Raw genomic sequence first — 18,780 nt, 5'->3', positions numbered from 1 at the left:
TTCTGCCTCTGGTAATTCTCAGCAACAGATGGGCTCTCCTTACTCTTCCTAGTCTGTGAGCAGCTGGAGCACCAAGTCCCTTAGTGACAAGTGGATTTAGGGAGTGAAGTAAGATGAAGTACACGTTTGCCTTTGGTTCTTTTCAACTTGGCAGCTCACTGGAGCTAATTCCTCTGAGAGTGGCAGTTCCACTACCTTGAACAGAAGCACATCACCGCAAAAGTTATCCACTTCTAGCTTTTAGTTATCAAAGGTGGCCTTTCTAGTCCTTAGAAAAACATACATCCCTGTTTTGCCTGATCTCTTAAGCTTAAGCATTTATAGCCCTGTCAAATGACTTCTGTAACTGTAAAGGCCATAGTCCCCAGGTAGCCAACCCAACGTTGGATAAAAATAACTCACCGTGCTCTATTGGAAACTCCCAAATTCCACTTGCCTACCCAAGGCCTCTCCCCTGCCATCACCAACTTTCTGGGAACCATCCTTCATAGTTTACACTATAGATGCACTGGTTGTTTAATGGGCAATTGGTTGCATTATTTCCCTTGTGGCACTGGGTGTTTTAGGGTTTGTCTGATAGTAGGCAAGGGCTCTACCACTGAGCTTCCCGTCCTCTGGTCTCCTACAGATTACTTTTGTCTTTGCCTTGTAGAAGTGTGCAAAATTGAGTGTCTTTAGGTTATGTGCTTCAGCACAAGTTAGGGCAGTCTTTTGCAGTTAACTAAATAGTATCACGATGTGTGTGTGTGTGTGTGTGTGTGTGTGTGTGTGTGTGTGTGTGTCAGGGACAGAGCAGATAATTGAAATGGAGGTGACCAGGGCTGGGAATGATAATTCTGTTAGGTCGATAAGGTGAGCCTTGAATTCTTCCTTTTATTGTTATTACTGGAAGTGGGCAGATATTAATCAAACATCTCTGGGGTACGATGTGATTTTAATTGTTGTACGTATGTGGGTGTTTTGCCTGCATGTATGAATGCAACGTGCATGCCTGGTGCCCACTGGAGGACAGAAGAGAGTGTGGGATCCCCTGGGACTGGGATTTACAGATGGCTGTGTGTATTGAACAGGGCTCCTCTGTTAGAGCCATCTCTTGAGCCCCACGAGGTGACATTTTAACATAATTTTACTTTGTAGCTTTTTGCTTAGTATTTTGACTGCTTTCTTCTTGTGTAAAAATGGGTCACTGTGAAGTTGAACGGGAATCTTGCACAATGAGTTTAACACAATGCCTGGCACTTGCAAAGCTCTCAATCTTTGATTCTTCACCCCTATTAAAAGACTTTCTATCCTCTCAGTTGCATAGAGTGATTGCGAGGCTGATTGGAAAATACATAGCAGAAAGCAAGGGGTTGTTTACTCAGAGGAAGGACTTTGTTGTTCTAGGTCACCATCTCAGCTGGGGTGTCCGCCCTCCTTAAGCCTGGACCGTCGGGCAAGGGGCGGAGGCGAGGACTTGCGCAGTGGCAGGAGGGCGGGGCTTAGAGTCCAGATGCCCGCCAGCTTATAGCCACTCTGCCCAGGCACTAGCGTGAAGGGACAGCGCGCAGTGCGGCTACAGGCAAACGTCCTGACACAGTAGCGGGCGACGTGAGCGGCCTGGAACCTAGCGAGCACCATGAGCAACAAATGCGATGTGATCGTGGTGGGGGGCGGCATATCAGGTCAGTCGCCGCTGTGAGCTCCTGCTATGTTCTCAGACAAACGGCCAGCTCAAGGGAGGCCAGCAGGGCAAAGGGGCGGGGGCGGACCCCAGAATCCCGACTCTTGCTGTACCTGAGGCTGTCCTTGTGGGTGGAATTGAGCTATTGTCTGTCTGTGTTTTTCCTGGGGAGTGGATTCGGTGAGTCCCTGGCCACAAATGGGAGACTGGAAGCTTGCTGAGGGTTTGGTGTTAGACTTTGATCCTTTCCTTCAAGAATGCTGCTAGAATTTTCCAGTTGAGGGGAAAGGGAACTGGAAAGCTGGAGACACTTGGGGTTGGGAAGACCCTCAAAGGTCAGATATTGGTTCCAGATTGATCTAGACACGTTACTAACTTAGAAAAGGCAAGCAACAGGTTTTTATCTTGTCATTGATCGAGTGGTCTTGAAAAAGAAAAGGAGATAGATCCTGTTGCCAAGCATCGCTCAGACTTCCCGAATTCTCTGTGGCCCCCTGATTGCTATGAGTTCAACAGAGCTAACCTGTGCCTTCTTGGCGAATGCTGCTTTTAGCCCCACCTACCCTGGCAGTCTCTCCCTGAGTATTGTAGGGTGACCAAACTGCTACTAGGCCCAAGTCCACGCCATATTTGGTAAGAATGGGGACAAAGACTGCCCATTCGTAGAGAGACTATGGACACAACAAAGGTAAGAAGCGCAGAAGTCAGACCTGGGAGGGGATTATAAGAAATGGAACTCTCTAGAGAAGGTCAGGCGGGCTCCAAGTCACAGGGCCAGTGAGAATAAGCAATGCTCTCATCATAGGCTGTTTAACTGGTACCTAAATTCCTAGAAGGTGCTCTCAAAATCTGTAGAGAAATTGTTTAAAGATTTGCCGTCCATTGATCTTAAAGGACCATATTTATCAAGAGATCACCTTTCTTCCTGTCATGAGAACTGGACAAGTGACCTGACTCTCTGAGAACCAGAGAGAGGCCACAAGCATTGAACGTTGCCTACTAATCTTGGTTCTGTTTTCATGGCAGCCCTCCTCACCTCTGGGTCAGAGCTTGGATTAAATACCTCTGTGTAGTCAGCCATGTTGAACTTACCCGTGGGAGGCAAGCAGCCTGGCACTGCAGATGCATTGATGCATGAGCACAGTGTGCTGAGGTGGTAAGAGCGGACACACACTCAGCTTTCATGGCAATGCTTTTCCTGCCTTCTCTCTAAGAGAAACTTGGACGTCAAAGCATTTCCTACCCAGGTGCCATAGACGATATTACTGCTCCAGACACTATGTTGTCTTGTTGAAAAACTAAACCTTTTCTTTTCAGGCCACTAACTAAAGTCCTTTTCTTTCCCAAAGGGCCCTGAGGGGTTTTCTACTTTGCCCCATTTTTTTTTTTGGTCTTTCTGATTTATGCCTTAAACTTTCTTTTTTTTTTTTTTTTTTTTTTGGTTTTTCGAGACAGGGTTTCTCTGTGGTTTTGGAGCCTGTCCTGGAACTAGCTCTTGTAGACCAGGCTGGTCTCGAACTCACAGAGATCCGCCTGCCTCTGCCTCCCAAGTGCTGGGATTAAAGGCGTGCGCCACCACTGCCCGGCTGCGTTAAACTTTCAACAGAATGCTTGGGTCTTAGTGGTGCCTACCTTTAATACCAGAACTAGGGAGGCAGAGGCAAGGAAATCTCTGGGTTTGAGGCCTGGTCTGCAGAGCAAGTTCCTTGATGGCCAGAGCTAAATACACAGAGAAATCTTGTCTTGATAAACCAAGAAAACAAACCAAACAAAAACCAAAACAAAAGAACAGTATGTTTGTATTTTTAGTGCAGAGAGCAGAGCCCACCGCTTCACCATACCATGCAAGGCCTCTGCCACTGAGCTACATCCTCAGTTTCTATGCTCCAAACCTTCAAACTCACTGAAATTATTCATGTTAGACTTGCACAGGAGAGGTCTATAAAGGCTTAACTGCTTTCATAAACCTTGATGAACCTCTGCATTAACTCTGATCAACACAAGTAGATGATAAGAGACTTCCCTTTGCTCAGAATTTTGTATGGAATGGATATTCTGCTAATGAAAGCAAGAGATCCAAGACCCAGACTTGCTATATCTGCTCCTTGCAGATAACACCAGTGAATCATAGTCAGATTATAAGACTATTGTGAAGGGTAAGTGAAAAATGCGAGTTCTGGTTTGGAAATGTCTAAAATATGGCATGCAGGGCACTGAAGGTGTCCAAATGGAAGACAGATGCACATGGTAGCACACTTTGATTCCCTGTGATGGGAAGGATAAAGCAGGAGGATAGGAGGACCAAAAGTTCAATGCCAGCCTCCTGTAACACAACCTTTTCTTAAACAAAAACACAAGTTCTATCACTCTATGAAGAGAGTTAAGATTTCTAGAGGACAGTCTAAGGAGAAATGATTTCTTATGGGCTGTGTTGCAGTAGGCTAACTATAGAGACCAAAAATGCACCATATATTAAAACAAGAATCAGAAAAAATAATTGTTAATATTTTCATCACAAAATAACAATTGTTTGAGTTGACAGAAATAATTACTCTCAATTGAGTCTTACGCTGTGCATAACTATATCAAAACATCCGGGGAATATCTAACTTTGCTGTGCTGGGAATGGAACTCAGACCTCAAACATTTTAGTTACCTCTACCAGTGAGTTACATCTCTAGTTTTGTAAATAAATTATAAAAGACAGAAAGTAGGAAAACAGCTCAATCAGTAATGTATTTGCTGCAGAAACATGAGGATGGAGTTAACCCTCCTCCCCAGAACCCATGTAAAATACAGCTGAAAATAATGTGAGAGCTTGGAGACAGGGAGTAGCTCTGGGGAATGCTATCTATTGCAGAACACACAGAAACTGCAATCGGGAACTCACAGCACTGCAAAAGAATGGGTCCATCAACAGTCAGGTATGGGTGGAGGAAAGGTTCATGGGGCCCTACTCACCACGGATGGACTATTTGGTATTGATATATTCAGAGAAATGTAAGACCTTCAGCTAAGTGCTCGCTGGTGACCTAACCAGACTCCAATAGGTAGTTCAAATCCACTGGTCATATATATGGCCCAGATTAAAATAAATGCATTACAAAATAAAAACAAAGTATGAAACAAACTAGTATCAATGAATCAGTGAGGTGATGATTGATAGGAATAAAAGGGAGATAAGAGAAGATGTTGGCGGGAGGTCATATAATTGCATATCTATACATATCTATTTATATATATTTATATATGCATATATATGTATATGAAGTTGTCAAATGACAAAATTTATCCGTTTAAAAAATGAGATGGGGCTGGAGAGAACTGGAGAGCTGGCCTTTGCGGAGAACCTGGGTTCTGGTCCCAATACCCATATAGCATATCACAACAGTCTATAAGTTCAGGCAAATACCCATACAATAAAGTTATATATATGAACAAAAGAACTGAGTATGAAGGCACATAGCTGTAAGGCCAGAAAAGCTAGAAACCCTATCTTTAAGAAAAATAGTGCCTGGATGTTGACCCCTGGCTTACACACACACACACACACACACACACACACACACACACACACGTGAGTACTTGTACAACCACACCCACATAGATGTATGCATACCACACATACACTCACACATACAAACACACATGAGGGAACTGGTGTGTGTGAAAACAGGAGTCTATTCTTTCATTTAATGAACACTTACTCCTATCTCACACGAAGGGAATTAAAGTTGAACATAGGTTGTTGATCCTGGAGCCCTCACAAGTGAAAGTGACAGCCAGTCATGAACAATTAATAAAAATGGCCCATGGCACGTGCTTTGGTAGCACACATGCAAAACTCTAGAGAAGGTGATTGTAGAACATATCTGAATCTGGGAAAATATGGGCAAACTTCACACACAAGAGGAGGGACCTGGGCTTTAGAGAAAGCATGAAATGGATACGTCATGTAGATGCTGGAAGCATGCATGGGAAAGACCTAGCCGCATGTTCAGGAAGCACTTAGAATTGCAGAGGACAGAAAGACTATAAGAGCTGAAGCAGCAGGAAATCTGTTGAAAGGCTGTGTCTCCTGGAAGTGACAGGGAAGCTTCAGCCATGATCCCTCAACTATATGGCTGCCTAATCAAAACCTGAACAAGTACAACACCAATAGACATGATAACACAGAAAGGAAACATTTCAAGAGACCCCACCCCTTAAGAATAACTATTAGCAACTAAGGAATGCTCAGGGGGAGAAAATAATCTTCCCCTAGGAAAGAGTCTCCAAATAGCTTACCCACTTTCAGATGGTCAGGCCCGAATAAACAGACTGAGCAGGTTGTATCTATTCATTTGAGTTTATGTGTATATACATATATGTGAGTGCATATTATGTATGTATGGATAAAACAATATAAAAAGGAGGCATTGATCTGAAAGGTATCAAGAAGAGGTATGGGAGGTTTAGAGGGAGAATAGAAAATGGGGAAGTGATGTAATTATATTTTAATTTCAAAAATAAAAAAATTCATACCTCTTAAGGAAAGAATTTCATTGGGAAGAATGAGGGGGAGGTCTGACAGAAACAAAACTGAAAGGTCAGTTGGGATGGTGGCCCTGGTGGCACAAGCCTGGAATTACAGCTTTAAGTCTGGGTACACAGCAGAATTGTTTTAAAATTTTTTCAAGTTTTTTTAAAGGTCACAAGAGATAAATCGTGGAGAGCCTTTTATGTTTTTATCATCTTTTGTTGTAAGTGAATGTGATACTTTTTAATTCCTAAAAGATAAATGTGAGATGACTGGGAATACGGAGAGAGTGCTGGTGTGAAAGGAACTGGGAAGAACAGAGGACAGGTTTGTGGGAAAAGTTGAGACAGCTGGGAAGGAAGTGATGGGAATACACTTAGGGACAGAAACTCAAGGAGGAATTTGGTGCCATACATGTGCATGACAGAGAGTTAAAGTCACTGCCATGGAAGAAATGGCCCAAGTTGAGAGTATACAGTTTTAGAGTCAGGAGGTGATTGACACAATGGTTTATGTTTCCAAATTCCACTTGGTTTTTGAAACCTAGTTAATGATTAAACATGGGCCAATCTGATAATCCCCTGATGAGTTTTAAAGCTGTCAGCAAATTTGAATTCCTCCCTTTAGGATAAACAGAGAGGCACAGTCAGGGTATAGCTAGTTAATATATAACTTTCTTTCTAATGCTTAAAAGCTTTCAGTGCAATTGAGGTATCTCTTTAGAAATGTCTGATTAGAAGTGATTCCCTACTAGTGGAAGAAGGTCGTCCATTTCCCGAAAACTGGCAAAGCAAACTGAATCTCCTACTTGGACCTGGCAGGCAGCACTGCAGTTTCAATTTTTTAATGTTTGGGTTGATGCAGTCATGGAAACTATCTTGCAAGTCTGGAGTAGATCCTACTCAACCACCAAAATAAAAGCTAAGAAAGAGCAACTCAAAGCAGAAAAGAGAAAGATTTTGCTAGATTTGGGAAAGGAGAGACAGGAGACACTTGTTTGAGATCCTTGGAGGAGCATGAATCTACCTTCTAAATCCAACATATGGTGGGTGAGTGATGTATGTGGTTAGGAAAGTGGGCTGGCTGCCTGCTGGTGGGACTAGCTTGGATAGGAAGTGCCATTCACAGTCATAAGATATCATGAGTTCAGGGACACTGGAGGTAGAGGTCTTTTTGGGATTGACAGTCAAGCCTCCTCTTTCTCTGTCATGAAAGGAAAAAAGTGGAGAAATTCTCCTTAAGCGAAATGTTCAAAAACATCTATAATTTGATAATGTGCTTGAAAATTTGTATATCCCAGCTAAGAAAAAAAAAACCCAGAAAGGCCAGGGCCGTATTCAGTAAGCATAGATCGAAACCGTGAAAACCGCATGTGAGCCCTATTTCCTCCACTCGCCTAAGATACTTCGCATGGCTTTTCTCATCACTTGCTTCCTCGCTTCTTTTTTTCACTGGAAAAGAAGGCTTACTAACTGATAAAAAATTGAAAATTAAAATTAGAAATGATTCAAAACGTGTACTAGGAAAATAATTCCCAGTGAACAGGGAAGGAAAAAACTGCTTCCATGGAAAATAAAGCAGGAGAAAGACTAGTTTTAAAAGCAACAGAAAGTAGAAAGGGGGCAATTAGGGGAAAGGAAGGAAGGAAGGGGAGGAGAGAAAAAGGTGAGAGAAAGGGTGGGGTCAGGTATGCTTTATGCTGTATGCAGATGTCACAATGAAACACATTGCCTTTCCAATTGCTATCATGAAGTCACAATGGATTTTTTTTTGCCTATTTCAGAGGTTCAGAAAGAAGGCTTGTGATATGCCTTTGCTTTCTGAACAAAGAGCCTTTTTTCTTTTTCCCTTTTCTAAAAATCATTGAGCTCATCTGAAGGAAGGCAGATAGAAGGAACTGGAGGGAGGAAAGGAGGGGGAAGTGACATCATTCTATTTCAGTTAAAACATTTTTTAAAAGCACTTTCAACATGTAATTATTACAAAATGGGGCCTTCATCTTTGTACTGTAAAAATCATTACCATTATATGCAATGCAAATAGTAATATTTAAAAACAACGTTTTTACATATGTATTTCTAATTTTGATTGTAATTTTAATCTTACAAATATATGGTGAGTTACATGATAATTTTTTACATTTATACAGACTGTAATGATCAAATCAGGGTAGTTAATATTTTTCTCACCTTATTCAAAATTTTTCCACTTATATGTGATAATTGAACACATTTATGAAGCACAGTGTGATATGTCAATAGATATAGATAATATGTTCTATTCAAATTAGGATAATTTGTGTCCTCACTACCTGATCATTGCTTTTTGTTAGGAGACTTCTAGACTCTCTCTTCCCAAAAAGGTAAATGTATTATAAAATAACTTCTATTAGTGAGACCGCTGTACCTAATGTATCTTATATCAATCAAAATAATCTTGTATTACCTGATAACGTCTCTCTCTCTCTCTCTCTCTCTCTCTCTCTCTCTCTCTCTCTCTCTCACACACACACACACACACATGCATACACACTGTATAATCAAATAAATGTAACTAGCATTTATTTTTCTTCAAAATATGTATTGCTTTGCATTGGAACCTTTGATTGCCTCTTTTAGCACTTTGCAAAATACATAATAAATTGTGGCTGTGGATTGTAGCTTGGTAGTAGAGTGATTTCCCAGCATGCCTAAGGCCTTGGGTGCAATCCTAGAACTTCAGAATAAAACAGTTTTAAAAACTATTGTATTCTATAGTCCAGTAACAATGCTATAGAACACTATAACTATGTATAATATGTATATGACTGTGTTTTGCTACCTGCTGTCTCACTGTATGACCTTACTCTAGTCCTTCCCAGCCTCTAGTGCATTTTACTCTCTTCTGTGAGATCAACAGTTTTGGCTTCCAAATATGAGTGAGGTCATCCACTGCTTACCTTTCTGTGCCTTGCTTATTTCTCTTGATGCAATCTCCAGTCCCTGAGAGAAGAAACAGGCACTTTTAAATGTAATAACTACTTCCTTTTCAGGAGCCAATAATTTTTCTGGATGTGACTCACATAGGTGATGGCAACAAAATGTGTGCATAAATTTAAGCATTGGTAGCAGCCTGCCCACTTCTAACTGTGTCCTGCCACAGACCCCCATCAAGGGACTGGAGGAGCTCATTGATTCCTCATCTGGAGAAATCTGTGAATCCCTAGATCTGTGCTTCAGCATCACCCCAGCCAGGCTGCTGTTCTAACTCTGATGTAGTTCTTATGGTGGCCCCTTGATGCCTGTCTTCATTATAATAAAAGTTAAACAACAAACAGAATTATCCATTCAACGCTGTTACTTAATAACAGTAAAGAGCGGTAGCATATTGAGCATTGTCTACATGCTTGACTTTTCATGGCAGCTTCATTAGGATTCTAATGACAATGCCTCCTTACACCTAGGGTGTATTGGTAGGAGGAGCCTGTAAGTGGACTGCATGGGTGAAACCACATATCACTAAAGAACAATTTCTTGCACATTCTTAGAAGTCAGCAGAATGGGTTTAAGGCACCGATGGAGGAGTAACTTTCATTGGTTAATAAAGAAACTGCCTTGGCCCATTTGATAGGCCAGCCCTTAGGTGGGTGGAGTAGACAGAACAGAATGCTGGGAAGAAGGGAAGTTAGGCAGACGCCATGCCTCTCCTCTCTGGTCAGATGCGATGGAGCAAGCTGCCAGGTCAGACATGCTGAATCTTTCCCAGTAAGACAGCACCTCGTGGTGCTACACAGATTACTAAATATGGGTTAAGCAAGATATGAGAGTTAGCCAAGAAGAGGCTAGATATAATGGGCCAGGCAGTGTTTAAATGAATACAGTTTGTGTGTTGTTATTTCGGGACACAAGCTAGCCAGGAGGCTGGGAGCCGGGTGGCAGGAACACAGCCCACAGCTCCTTCTACAAGGCACAAATGAGCCTTCTACAGTACTTCAATACCATCCTCCCACTAGCTGGGCAATGAGGTAGGGGCTCTGTGCCTCATAGGAACAGCAGCAGTGGCAACAACTTTCAAGGGTTGTGTCCTATCTTACAAGCTTTGCTACCTTTGGTAAAATAGTTAACTTTCCCTGCCTTCATTCTCATCTGGCAAATGAGGTTACTAATAACATCTATATTATCTATTATATAAAGTGGTTGAGAAGAATAAAGAGAAAATGTATGTTAGGTGTTTGGAAAGGGGCTCAGCATCTGCAAAGTATACAGGAAATGTTGACTATTCTTGTTAATCAGGCTCACAAAGTGACCACTTATTCAGTAATAGAGTGAGAAATTGACTTGTAGAATTAGTTTGTGTCTGCACACACACACATACACACACACACACACAGAGAGAATGAGAGAAAAGAGAGAGAGAGAGAGAGAGAGAGAGAGAGAGAGAGAGAGAGAGAAGAAGGGAGAGGGAGGGGGAGGGAGATGGGGAAACAAGGCCTATTTCAACAAAGAATTCTGTTTGCAAGCACTGCTTATTCTGCTCACATATACAGATGATATATGAAGCCAGTGACTGAATTTAAAGAAAAAGCTTAAACTTGCTTTGAAATATACATCTAAAACATAAATATGTCAAATACCAGAAATCCCAAACATATTGTTCTACAAAGCCTTACAATCGACTTGATGCCTGCAGATAATAACATTAGGATTGCCCCCATTCCCTGTGTCAGTTCTACTCTCCTTGTGAGAATAACACATCCAGTGAAGCAAGTTTCAGTCTTTTCACCTTTGTCCACGACAGAAATTTCTCTATTACAATAATTTTGTTGGACACAGTGTTTTATTTTGATGCTCAGGCTGTTCTTAATCTTCAGATGCTCTGGTCTCACCTTCCTAGACACTGGGATTACAGGTGTGTGTCACCATTTCCATCTGTGGAATGATGATTAATTCTGCTCTGGTATCATTCATTCATTCACACGGCTGCAAGTACACACATTCTCAGAAGATTTTAGTAGGGTAATTACCTTAACTGATCTGCACACAATTAATGCCTGGTTTAAATACCGCAGCATATAATTGAGGAACTCAATTGTTCTAATAATTTCTACATTTCTGACAAAATAAAACATACAAGAGGTCTTTGGCTTTGATTTATCTTGTGAACTTGAGGAGATACTTTAGCTTCTAGATTATTTCTCCAAGGTGTTGGCCTACAGGAGCACTGACACAGTAAAGTCTATATAATGACGTTTCCAGATATTAATGACAGATGGCGTTTTACCACCCAAATTTAGTAAATTCACACATTTATTCTTAACAATTTTCAAATTCACACATACAGTAATAGGTATGCCTTAAATTAGAATGTCTGCAGCTTAAAGAGTATGTCCAATCAGTGGTATTAAGTCATTACAGGTGAGAAGATAAAAGTGTAATGGTAGGTGTGCGCTAGGACCCAGGATGAATGGAATGTATACAGTTGTATATGACCCTGGGCATGAACTACTCATAACTTAACTTTCGGTTTTAGGTTTGGTGGACATGATACTTATAATCTTGGCAATGCCCCATGTCTGATTTTATTACTGCATCTCATCTACTGTGTTTTATTTAAATTATCTGTTAAGGGATGCAGCTGAAGCTCAGTCAGTAGAGTGCTTACCTATCATGCACAAAGCCCCTAGCTCCATGCGTAGTACTGCATAAACCGAACATGAGGATTTATGCCTTGTATTCTCAGTCCTCAGGACATGGAAACATAAGGATTGGAAGTTCAAAATCACGCTCAACTGCACAGTGAATTTCAGGTCAGCCTGAAATGACATGGGACAATGTCTCATAGGACAAATGATCTGATTAAAGATTTGTGAATTTTCATCTGATCACAAACTTGTCAAAATCAGGAACATGCTATGATATATCTCTCTAGCTCTAGACTTTCATAGCCCCCAGAAACTGGGTTAAACCAATAGAATTCCTGGGTGAGCATTATGGGTTTTCCCAGGCTCTGGCTCCATAGTTGAGAACCTGAGAATGGAGCTAAACCATATACCTCCTAAAGGAAGAGGGCTAACCTAGATGTGAAGCACAAGGCTTAGAGGATCTGGGGACTTCACTTCAAATCCCAGCTGTTTTTCTAAATGTGCATCTTGGATAAGCCAGCGCTTGCTTCCTCAGTTTCAGGATCTTTCTCCATGAGTGGGAGCTGCTCCATCAGGAAATACTGACCTTATTTTTACAAGTCACTGGGTATATTTTTTTTACAAGTCATCTTACAGAGGGACTCTGAAAACTTGAAAGAGAAAATATCCTGCTAGGTTTAAAATGCATGTCAAAATGAGAGTCTCTGTTTAGGTGAACCATGGACCCAAAGAAATGGTGATTTTGCCCGCACCAAAATGCTTGGAAATTTGTTCTGGTTATATATGTGGCAGCCCATCTTTTCATTTTTTTTAAGGATTCATTTAATTTTATTTTATGTGCATGAGTGTTTACTTACATGTATACACGTGCACTGTGTATGTGTCTGATGCCCCCAGATCCCAGAGGAGGGTGTTGGATTTCCGGTAACTGAAGTTACAGATTGTTGTGAGCTGGGAATTGAATATTGGAACATGTGGGTGCTGGGAATTGAATCTCGGATCTCTGAAAGAGCAGCAAATGCTCTTAACTGATGACTTACCTCTTCAGCCCCGACTTTACATTCTCTCAAGAGCTCACTAGGCTTTATTTCTAAGGAATCTACATAAAACTGATTTATGCTACAAAAGGATTGTTAAAAGGGTAAAATTCTTCCTTAATTTTGAACATTCAAGTGATGAATTTCTTTTGAGATAATGTTTTAAGTGATTTCTGATATGAAAGCTTCTTAAGATTTTTACTTATTAGATAAAACCACCTCATTCCTCACTTGCTCATTTTGAGTTGTGTTAGGAATGAGATCTAAGTCCTTATGCTTACTAAGGAAGTATTTCACTGATGAGCTACATCCCCAGCTCAAGAACACCAGATTTTATTTATTTCTCTAAATGTTTTTTTATTTTTATAAAATATTTTATTCATTTTTATATATTTTTTTATTTTTTTCACTTTTATTTATTAGTAGTATGTCTGTGTAATGTATGGGTGGGTATTAGTGGCATGGCATGGGGGGGTCACAGAACAATTTTTTGGAGTAGTTCTTTCCTTCAACTTTTACATGGATGCAACCTATAAAATATTAGTCCTCTTACCATACACAGTGTTTAAAGACATCTGAAGTGTTTAGTGTTTAATAAGCCTTTGGTTTTTGTGTCAATTTTTTCTCCCATTGTTATTTCATTCTGGCTTGCTCAGCAGCAGTATTTTCCAGAATTTGACAATGACGAAGGTGTCCTGACAGGTCTCAGCTCTATTTGCTTCTAGTCCAAACACCCTCACTGCTTTTTATTAATCTGTCCAATATTTCCACCAATTTTTTCATATTAAATATGGAGTCATGGCTTCATCATTTGGAGATGAGGCTGTTTTTTTCCCTCTTAGGCTCTCAGTTGCATTTCTATCTTAAATTGCATTTTGTTTTGATTTTATCACACTTCTATGGGTTATTTTTGTTTGCTATATTGTAGCAGCAAACTGTTTAGATTGTCATCTAACAGAAGGGTGAAATGAAATAGGAACAGCAAATTAATTAATTAATAGCCAGAATACCCTTAGAAGTTTGAAGAAAGAATTCCACTTAGATAAATGGAAGTTTCAGTCATCCCATCTGTGGGATTTACACGTTAACACACATTTTAAAGAGCTGGGAATATTTTTAATAATAGAAACTATAAAGATAATACATATTTGTTGAAGAGAAATCTATAAATTTACAAAAAATGTCAAGAAGGAAATGAAACTCAGGTATAATTAAACCTCATAAAACTACCTACTCTTACTATTTCAGTCTATATTTTCTTCATAGAAACTATTTATTATATACTCATTACTATCCATTTTAAAATTAATAACATTTTATGAATGCTTATGAATATCTTTCATTAATTATGTTTATTGAAAACTTGTACAGTAAAAATACACTGATTATAATTTCCCTTTCTCCTTTTGTCCCCAGATATTCTCTACCTTTTCATCCATTAAACTCCATACCTTCTTTCTCTCTCTTTAGAGAAAATAGGCAAATAAAAAAGCAAACAAACTACCACAGCACAAACAAAACAAAACAAACCCAAAACAGCGCACGCACACACACACTTACACACACTCACGCATACACACGTAAACAAAACCCATAAAGTCACAAACCTGAAAACCATAATATACAAACAAAAGACCAGCAAGATTTAAAAAAGTGCCTAAACAAATGAGTGTGACCAAAAAATGTTATCTCCAAAAAATAGCATTTATTTCATTTTCTGTTGTCATCTACTGCTGGGCATGGGGTTAACATACACAGTGAGAGTCTGTTGGAGAAAACTAATTTTTCCTTTGAATTTTTTTTTAAATGAAGTTGTCAAGGAGTGATAGCTTATCTTCTGCATTAGAGATGGGAGCCACTAACCACTTCCTCTTTCAGCGCTGGGACCCTGTCTGACTTGAAATCTTCCTTCTACCCAGCCTCAGAGCTCCAGCAGACTTGCTTTCTTCTCAGTTTCTAAATGCCTCACAAGAAGAGGCTAGAGGTCATTTACACTGACTTGTGTACATCTTACTTGATCTTGCCTCAGATGATAGCTTTCTTATATTTGTTTGGTTTCGTTGATGCAGGACCTTACTATACAGTCCCGGGTTACCTGAAACTCTCTTAGCCTAGGATGGACTTGAGCTCAGTGTGTAGTTCAAGATGGTCTCAAATTTGATAATTTCCTGCCCTCCCACCTCTGAACTCTGGGATTCCATATGATTGATAAATTTATAAGAATACTTCATATAACTTATTTAATGTATCATCTCTTGAACACTGGTGTTTTTTCCAAATTTTTTCTTTTAGACAAAGTTATAATACATATAAATTGTTGTTCATAATACTATCTCTTTATGAAATTATTAGAAATAAATTTTGGAAATCCCTTCAGTTCTTTTAGTATTTCAAAACTGTCACCCCTGACAAATTTCACCAATTTATTTTAATATTGAACTTCTTAGTCAATTCAAAAGAAAACAAGTATTCTCCCCATCTATGATACAGCACAAAGAAACCCATAATTCTTCATCAGTTCAGAACTGTAATGCATTGAAGTTATTGATAGTAGCAGTCATAAGCAGATTCAGTTTTTTCAAATTTTAGTGAATTTCTCATCTATGAATGTGCAGTCGACACCTTTTTGTCTACAACGTCTACTATAAACATATTTTAATCTTTGTAAAATATTGGATACAATTTATCCTGTTCTTCTAGACATCTGCCATCATTAATTAGCTGATATGTTTTGTTATAGAAATGAAAATAGCCTTATGACCAACCATTTTCTGTGACTAATTATTTTTATCCATCTAGATAAGATGGAAACACAGCTTCATCCACAGCCTATTGTAACAGCTGATCAAACAGCTGTTTTATGATTACATTTTAATCTCTTCTCCAGTTTACATTCATATGCTATGATAGATTTTAGTATACACAGGAGAGATGTGAGATACAGCCAACGGAGAATGGTCCTTTTATGCTATGCTAGTCAGTAACAATCAAACTGGTCTTGTTAAGCACCAATGATAAACTCACATACAGGTGTGCATTAAAATGAGTTGTTCTCATTTCATCAAATGTGTTTTCCTATGTTATGGTTTCTGTGGGGGACAAAACTGTTCTTCTCATTTGCTTGCTCTTTGGTTACTTTGTTTACTCATCAAACCTCTGTTGAGTGCACTGTTTGCCAAGCACTGAGCTAGAATAATGAGATGCGGATGACAATATCTTTGAGATGTACACTAAGCAGAGAGAGGCAAAGACACAGGTGAAGTCCCTGAAGGATAGTGTGGTGAGAGAGACATGTTATGTGGTTTAGAAGAGAGATTGGTGGGGAAGAATGGCCGCTTTACTTTAACGGCCTCAGAGACACTGGAGGAAATCTTGTCAATATTTATTGAAGAGATCAAAGGCCTATTCAAATATTATTCTCTCAAATATACCTTAAGTGGCTAAAGTGTAGATCTATAGTTAATATACTTAGTGCATTGGAATTTTACTTTGTTCTTTGACTGGACAATGACAGTGTAGTGGGTGCTGTGGTATGCGGTAAGATCCACACAGAACGGGCTGATAATGTCAGCTGCTACTGGACTACATTACAGTGTAGTGGGTGCTGTGGTATGCGGTAAGATCCATACAGAACGGGCTAATAATGTCAGCTGCTACTGGACTACATTTGAAAATTTCTCTGGGAACCCCCTTGGTCAGAGGAAATGGACTCATGCATGAGTGTTGCCTTTTCCTGAAGGCACTGTACAACCAGTGTGGTGGCACACAGGACTGGATTCCTTGTCTCAATCGAGGGGACTCTGGAGGGCCATCTCACTTTCAGAGCTGCTCTCTGACCTCCCTACTGTGATTATGTCTCAGTTGAGTCCCTCTCTTAGCAAAATGCCTTCCATCTTTGTGTATGTTAAGTTTAGATAAGGCATATATATATATATATATATATATATATATATATATATATATATATATATATACAAACTTCTCTCTGAGGCTGTTTGCCTGGAACCCTAATCTAGACAGATTATGGTTGAGCAACAATTCTTGATCAATATGTTATGAGATACTCTTATCATGGAGCTGATTTAACAAGTTTGAAGGTAGAGGCCATTAAAGGATAAAAAGCCTTTACTATTATGAGTGAATGAAGCTGAGAAGTCCCAGGGATAGTACATAGCCTCTTTCTTTCTGGGTGCCCGCTCTTTGATCCCTTAAAATTCCCAAAGCAAGATGAACTGGGCTTGCTGGTCTCTATACCAGCTCAAAGAAGTTTCAGAGATTCTATTTCTTTCAGCATTCTTTGAACTATTTAAAGTAGAGATTCAGACCCTTTGACATGGAAATTATACAAATATGGGTTTCTTCATTTATTAGAGAACTCTATAGCAGTGAAGTTAAGGAACAAGTAACGAAACACAATCATTCGTAAAACGTGGATACATAAGGTCAAGGTCTGTCTGTGTATTCTGAACCATGATATTGTACCTAACTGTGATCTTGGTTTCTGGTAAATAGTACTGTTGGTGCATATCTATTTATTTCCTTTATCCTTCCACCATTTTCATGAAGTATCCTATAAGAATTCCCACAGGAACTGAAGATAGTGACTATAAAATGGATGATAGAATGAGAAGGAGGAAAATGAGGTTGTGAGAGAGGTAGCTGATTGGTAGGTTTAAGTGTCAAGACTAACAGATTACAGGTCTTTGGTTGAAGGATGTTTATATTTGAGGGATTTGAGCAAGAGAACTAGAAGGATGGAAAAATACTTCTAATGTTCTATCTGTGTTGTAAGATTTCCACAGATAAACTTTTGATTTTATTCTTTGTAAATGACTGTAACACTGGCAGGCAGAGGGCTGGGTGATACTTGGAATTGAACCCAAGACCTCATATATATTCTACCACTGAGCTATGCTCTCAGTCCTGTATTGTAACATTTGAGTCAGCATGCACTGAAACTAAGAAATACATCATCTTTTAATTCAATAAATAATTTAAGAGCCAGAAGAGCAGCATCTTTTAAAAATGAATTTAGCTATTGGTTTTACAGTTTGACAGAGGACAGAACTACCCACTTCCATGTTTAGGGATGACTGATAGACCTCTGTTAGATTCAGAAATACAGCAGACATCCTCTTTGGTTTTGTTCTAAATAATAGTATGTGTTTCAGTTGCCCACAGTTACTGAGAATGCTAACTCCTCTGATGGTGACACTGCATAAGTGATGAACAGGAAGATGAAGAAGGGACTCAAAGCAAAGTATTCAGGACTCTGAAGTATGGATCAGCAGGGAGACAAGGACTTTACCCTCAAGCTTGAAATGGTTAGGAAAAAAAAACCATGATCAGAATTCACCATTATTAAAGTCCATTGGAAAGAGCACTTGCTTCAACAAACTGTGCGTGCAGGCCTGTGTACTTCCGACAGACAGAATCAGACAAACAGACAGACAGAGAGAGAGAGAGAGAAAGAGAGAGAGACAGACAGACAGACAGACACACACACACACACACACACACAGAGAGAGAGAGAGAGAGAGAGAGAATATCAATCTGTTCCATGCTCCAGCAAATGCAACATCCTTGGGCCAGACTATTAGCATTATACTGTCTAGCACTCTGAAGATTCTGACATTCTGGTCTCAGATTGAAAAAACCCAGACATTGTTTACAATGTTTATTGAGTTGTCTATAAAAGGAAATTGCAGAGCACTTTTTAATCCTATAGTTCAGACTCTTGAATTTATTTTACATCCAACCCTTGAGTAGCAATATGTTATTCTATCTGTTTATCTGTCATCATTCTTTAATTAGAAAACATCAGCTAAATGCCATCTTCATGATAAATGCTAGGAATGAACAACCAAGAAACAGATCCGGCATAACACGCATACATACATACACACAATCAGGAGAAATTGTCATTTTTGTATGTGCCAAA

General features: G+C 39.6%; 1 protein-coding gene across 2 annotated transcripts in view; it reads left to right on the top strand.

Annotated features, from left to right (window-relative positions):
* Positions 1 to 1,541: 1,541 nt before the first annotated feature.
* Positions 1,542 to 18,780, top strand: part of LOC121441131 (amine oxidase [flavin-containing] B-like) — a 103,200-nt gene continuing 85,961 nt past the window's right edge. For both annotated transcript variants that reach the window (XM_041642264.1, XM_041642265.1), the window contains exon 1: positions 1,542 to 1,664. In XM_041642264.1, the coding sequence (XP_041498198.1) occupies positions 1,619 to 1,664 (46 nt within the window). In that variant the 5' untranslated portion in view covers positions 1,542 to 1,618. The remainder of the gene's footprint in view (positions 1,665 to 18,780) is intronic.

The sequence above is a fragment of the Microtus oregoni genome, unplaced genomic scaffold (genome assembly GCF_018167655.1).
Source record: "Microtus oregoni isolate MIOR12 unplaced genomic scaffold, Mior012 000073F_ref0000255, whole genome shotgun sequence".
Classification (NCBI taxonomy): Eukaryota; Metazoa; Chordata; class Mammalia; order Rodentia; family Cricetidae; genus Microtus; species Microtus oregoni.
This window is presented reverse-complemented; position numbering and strand designations above follow the sequence as displayed.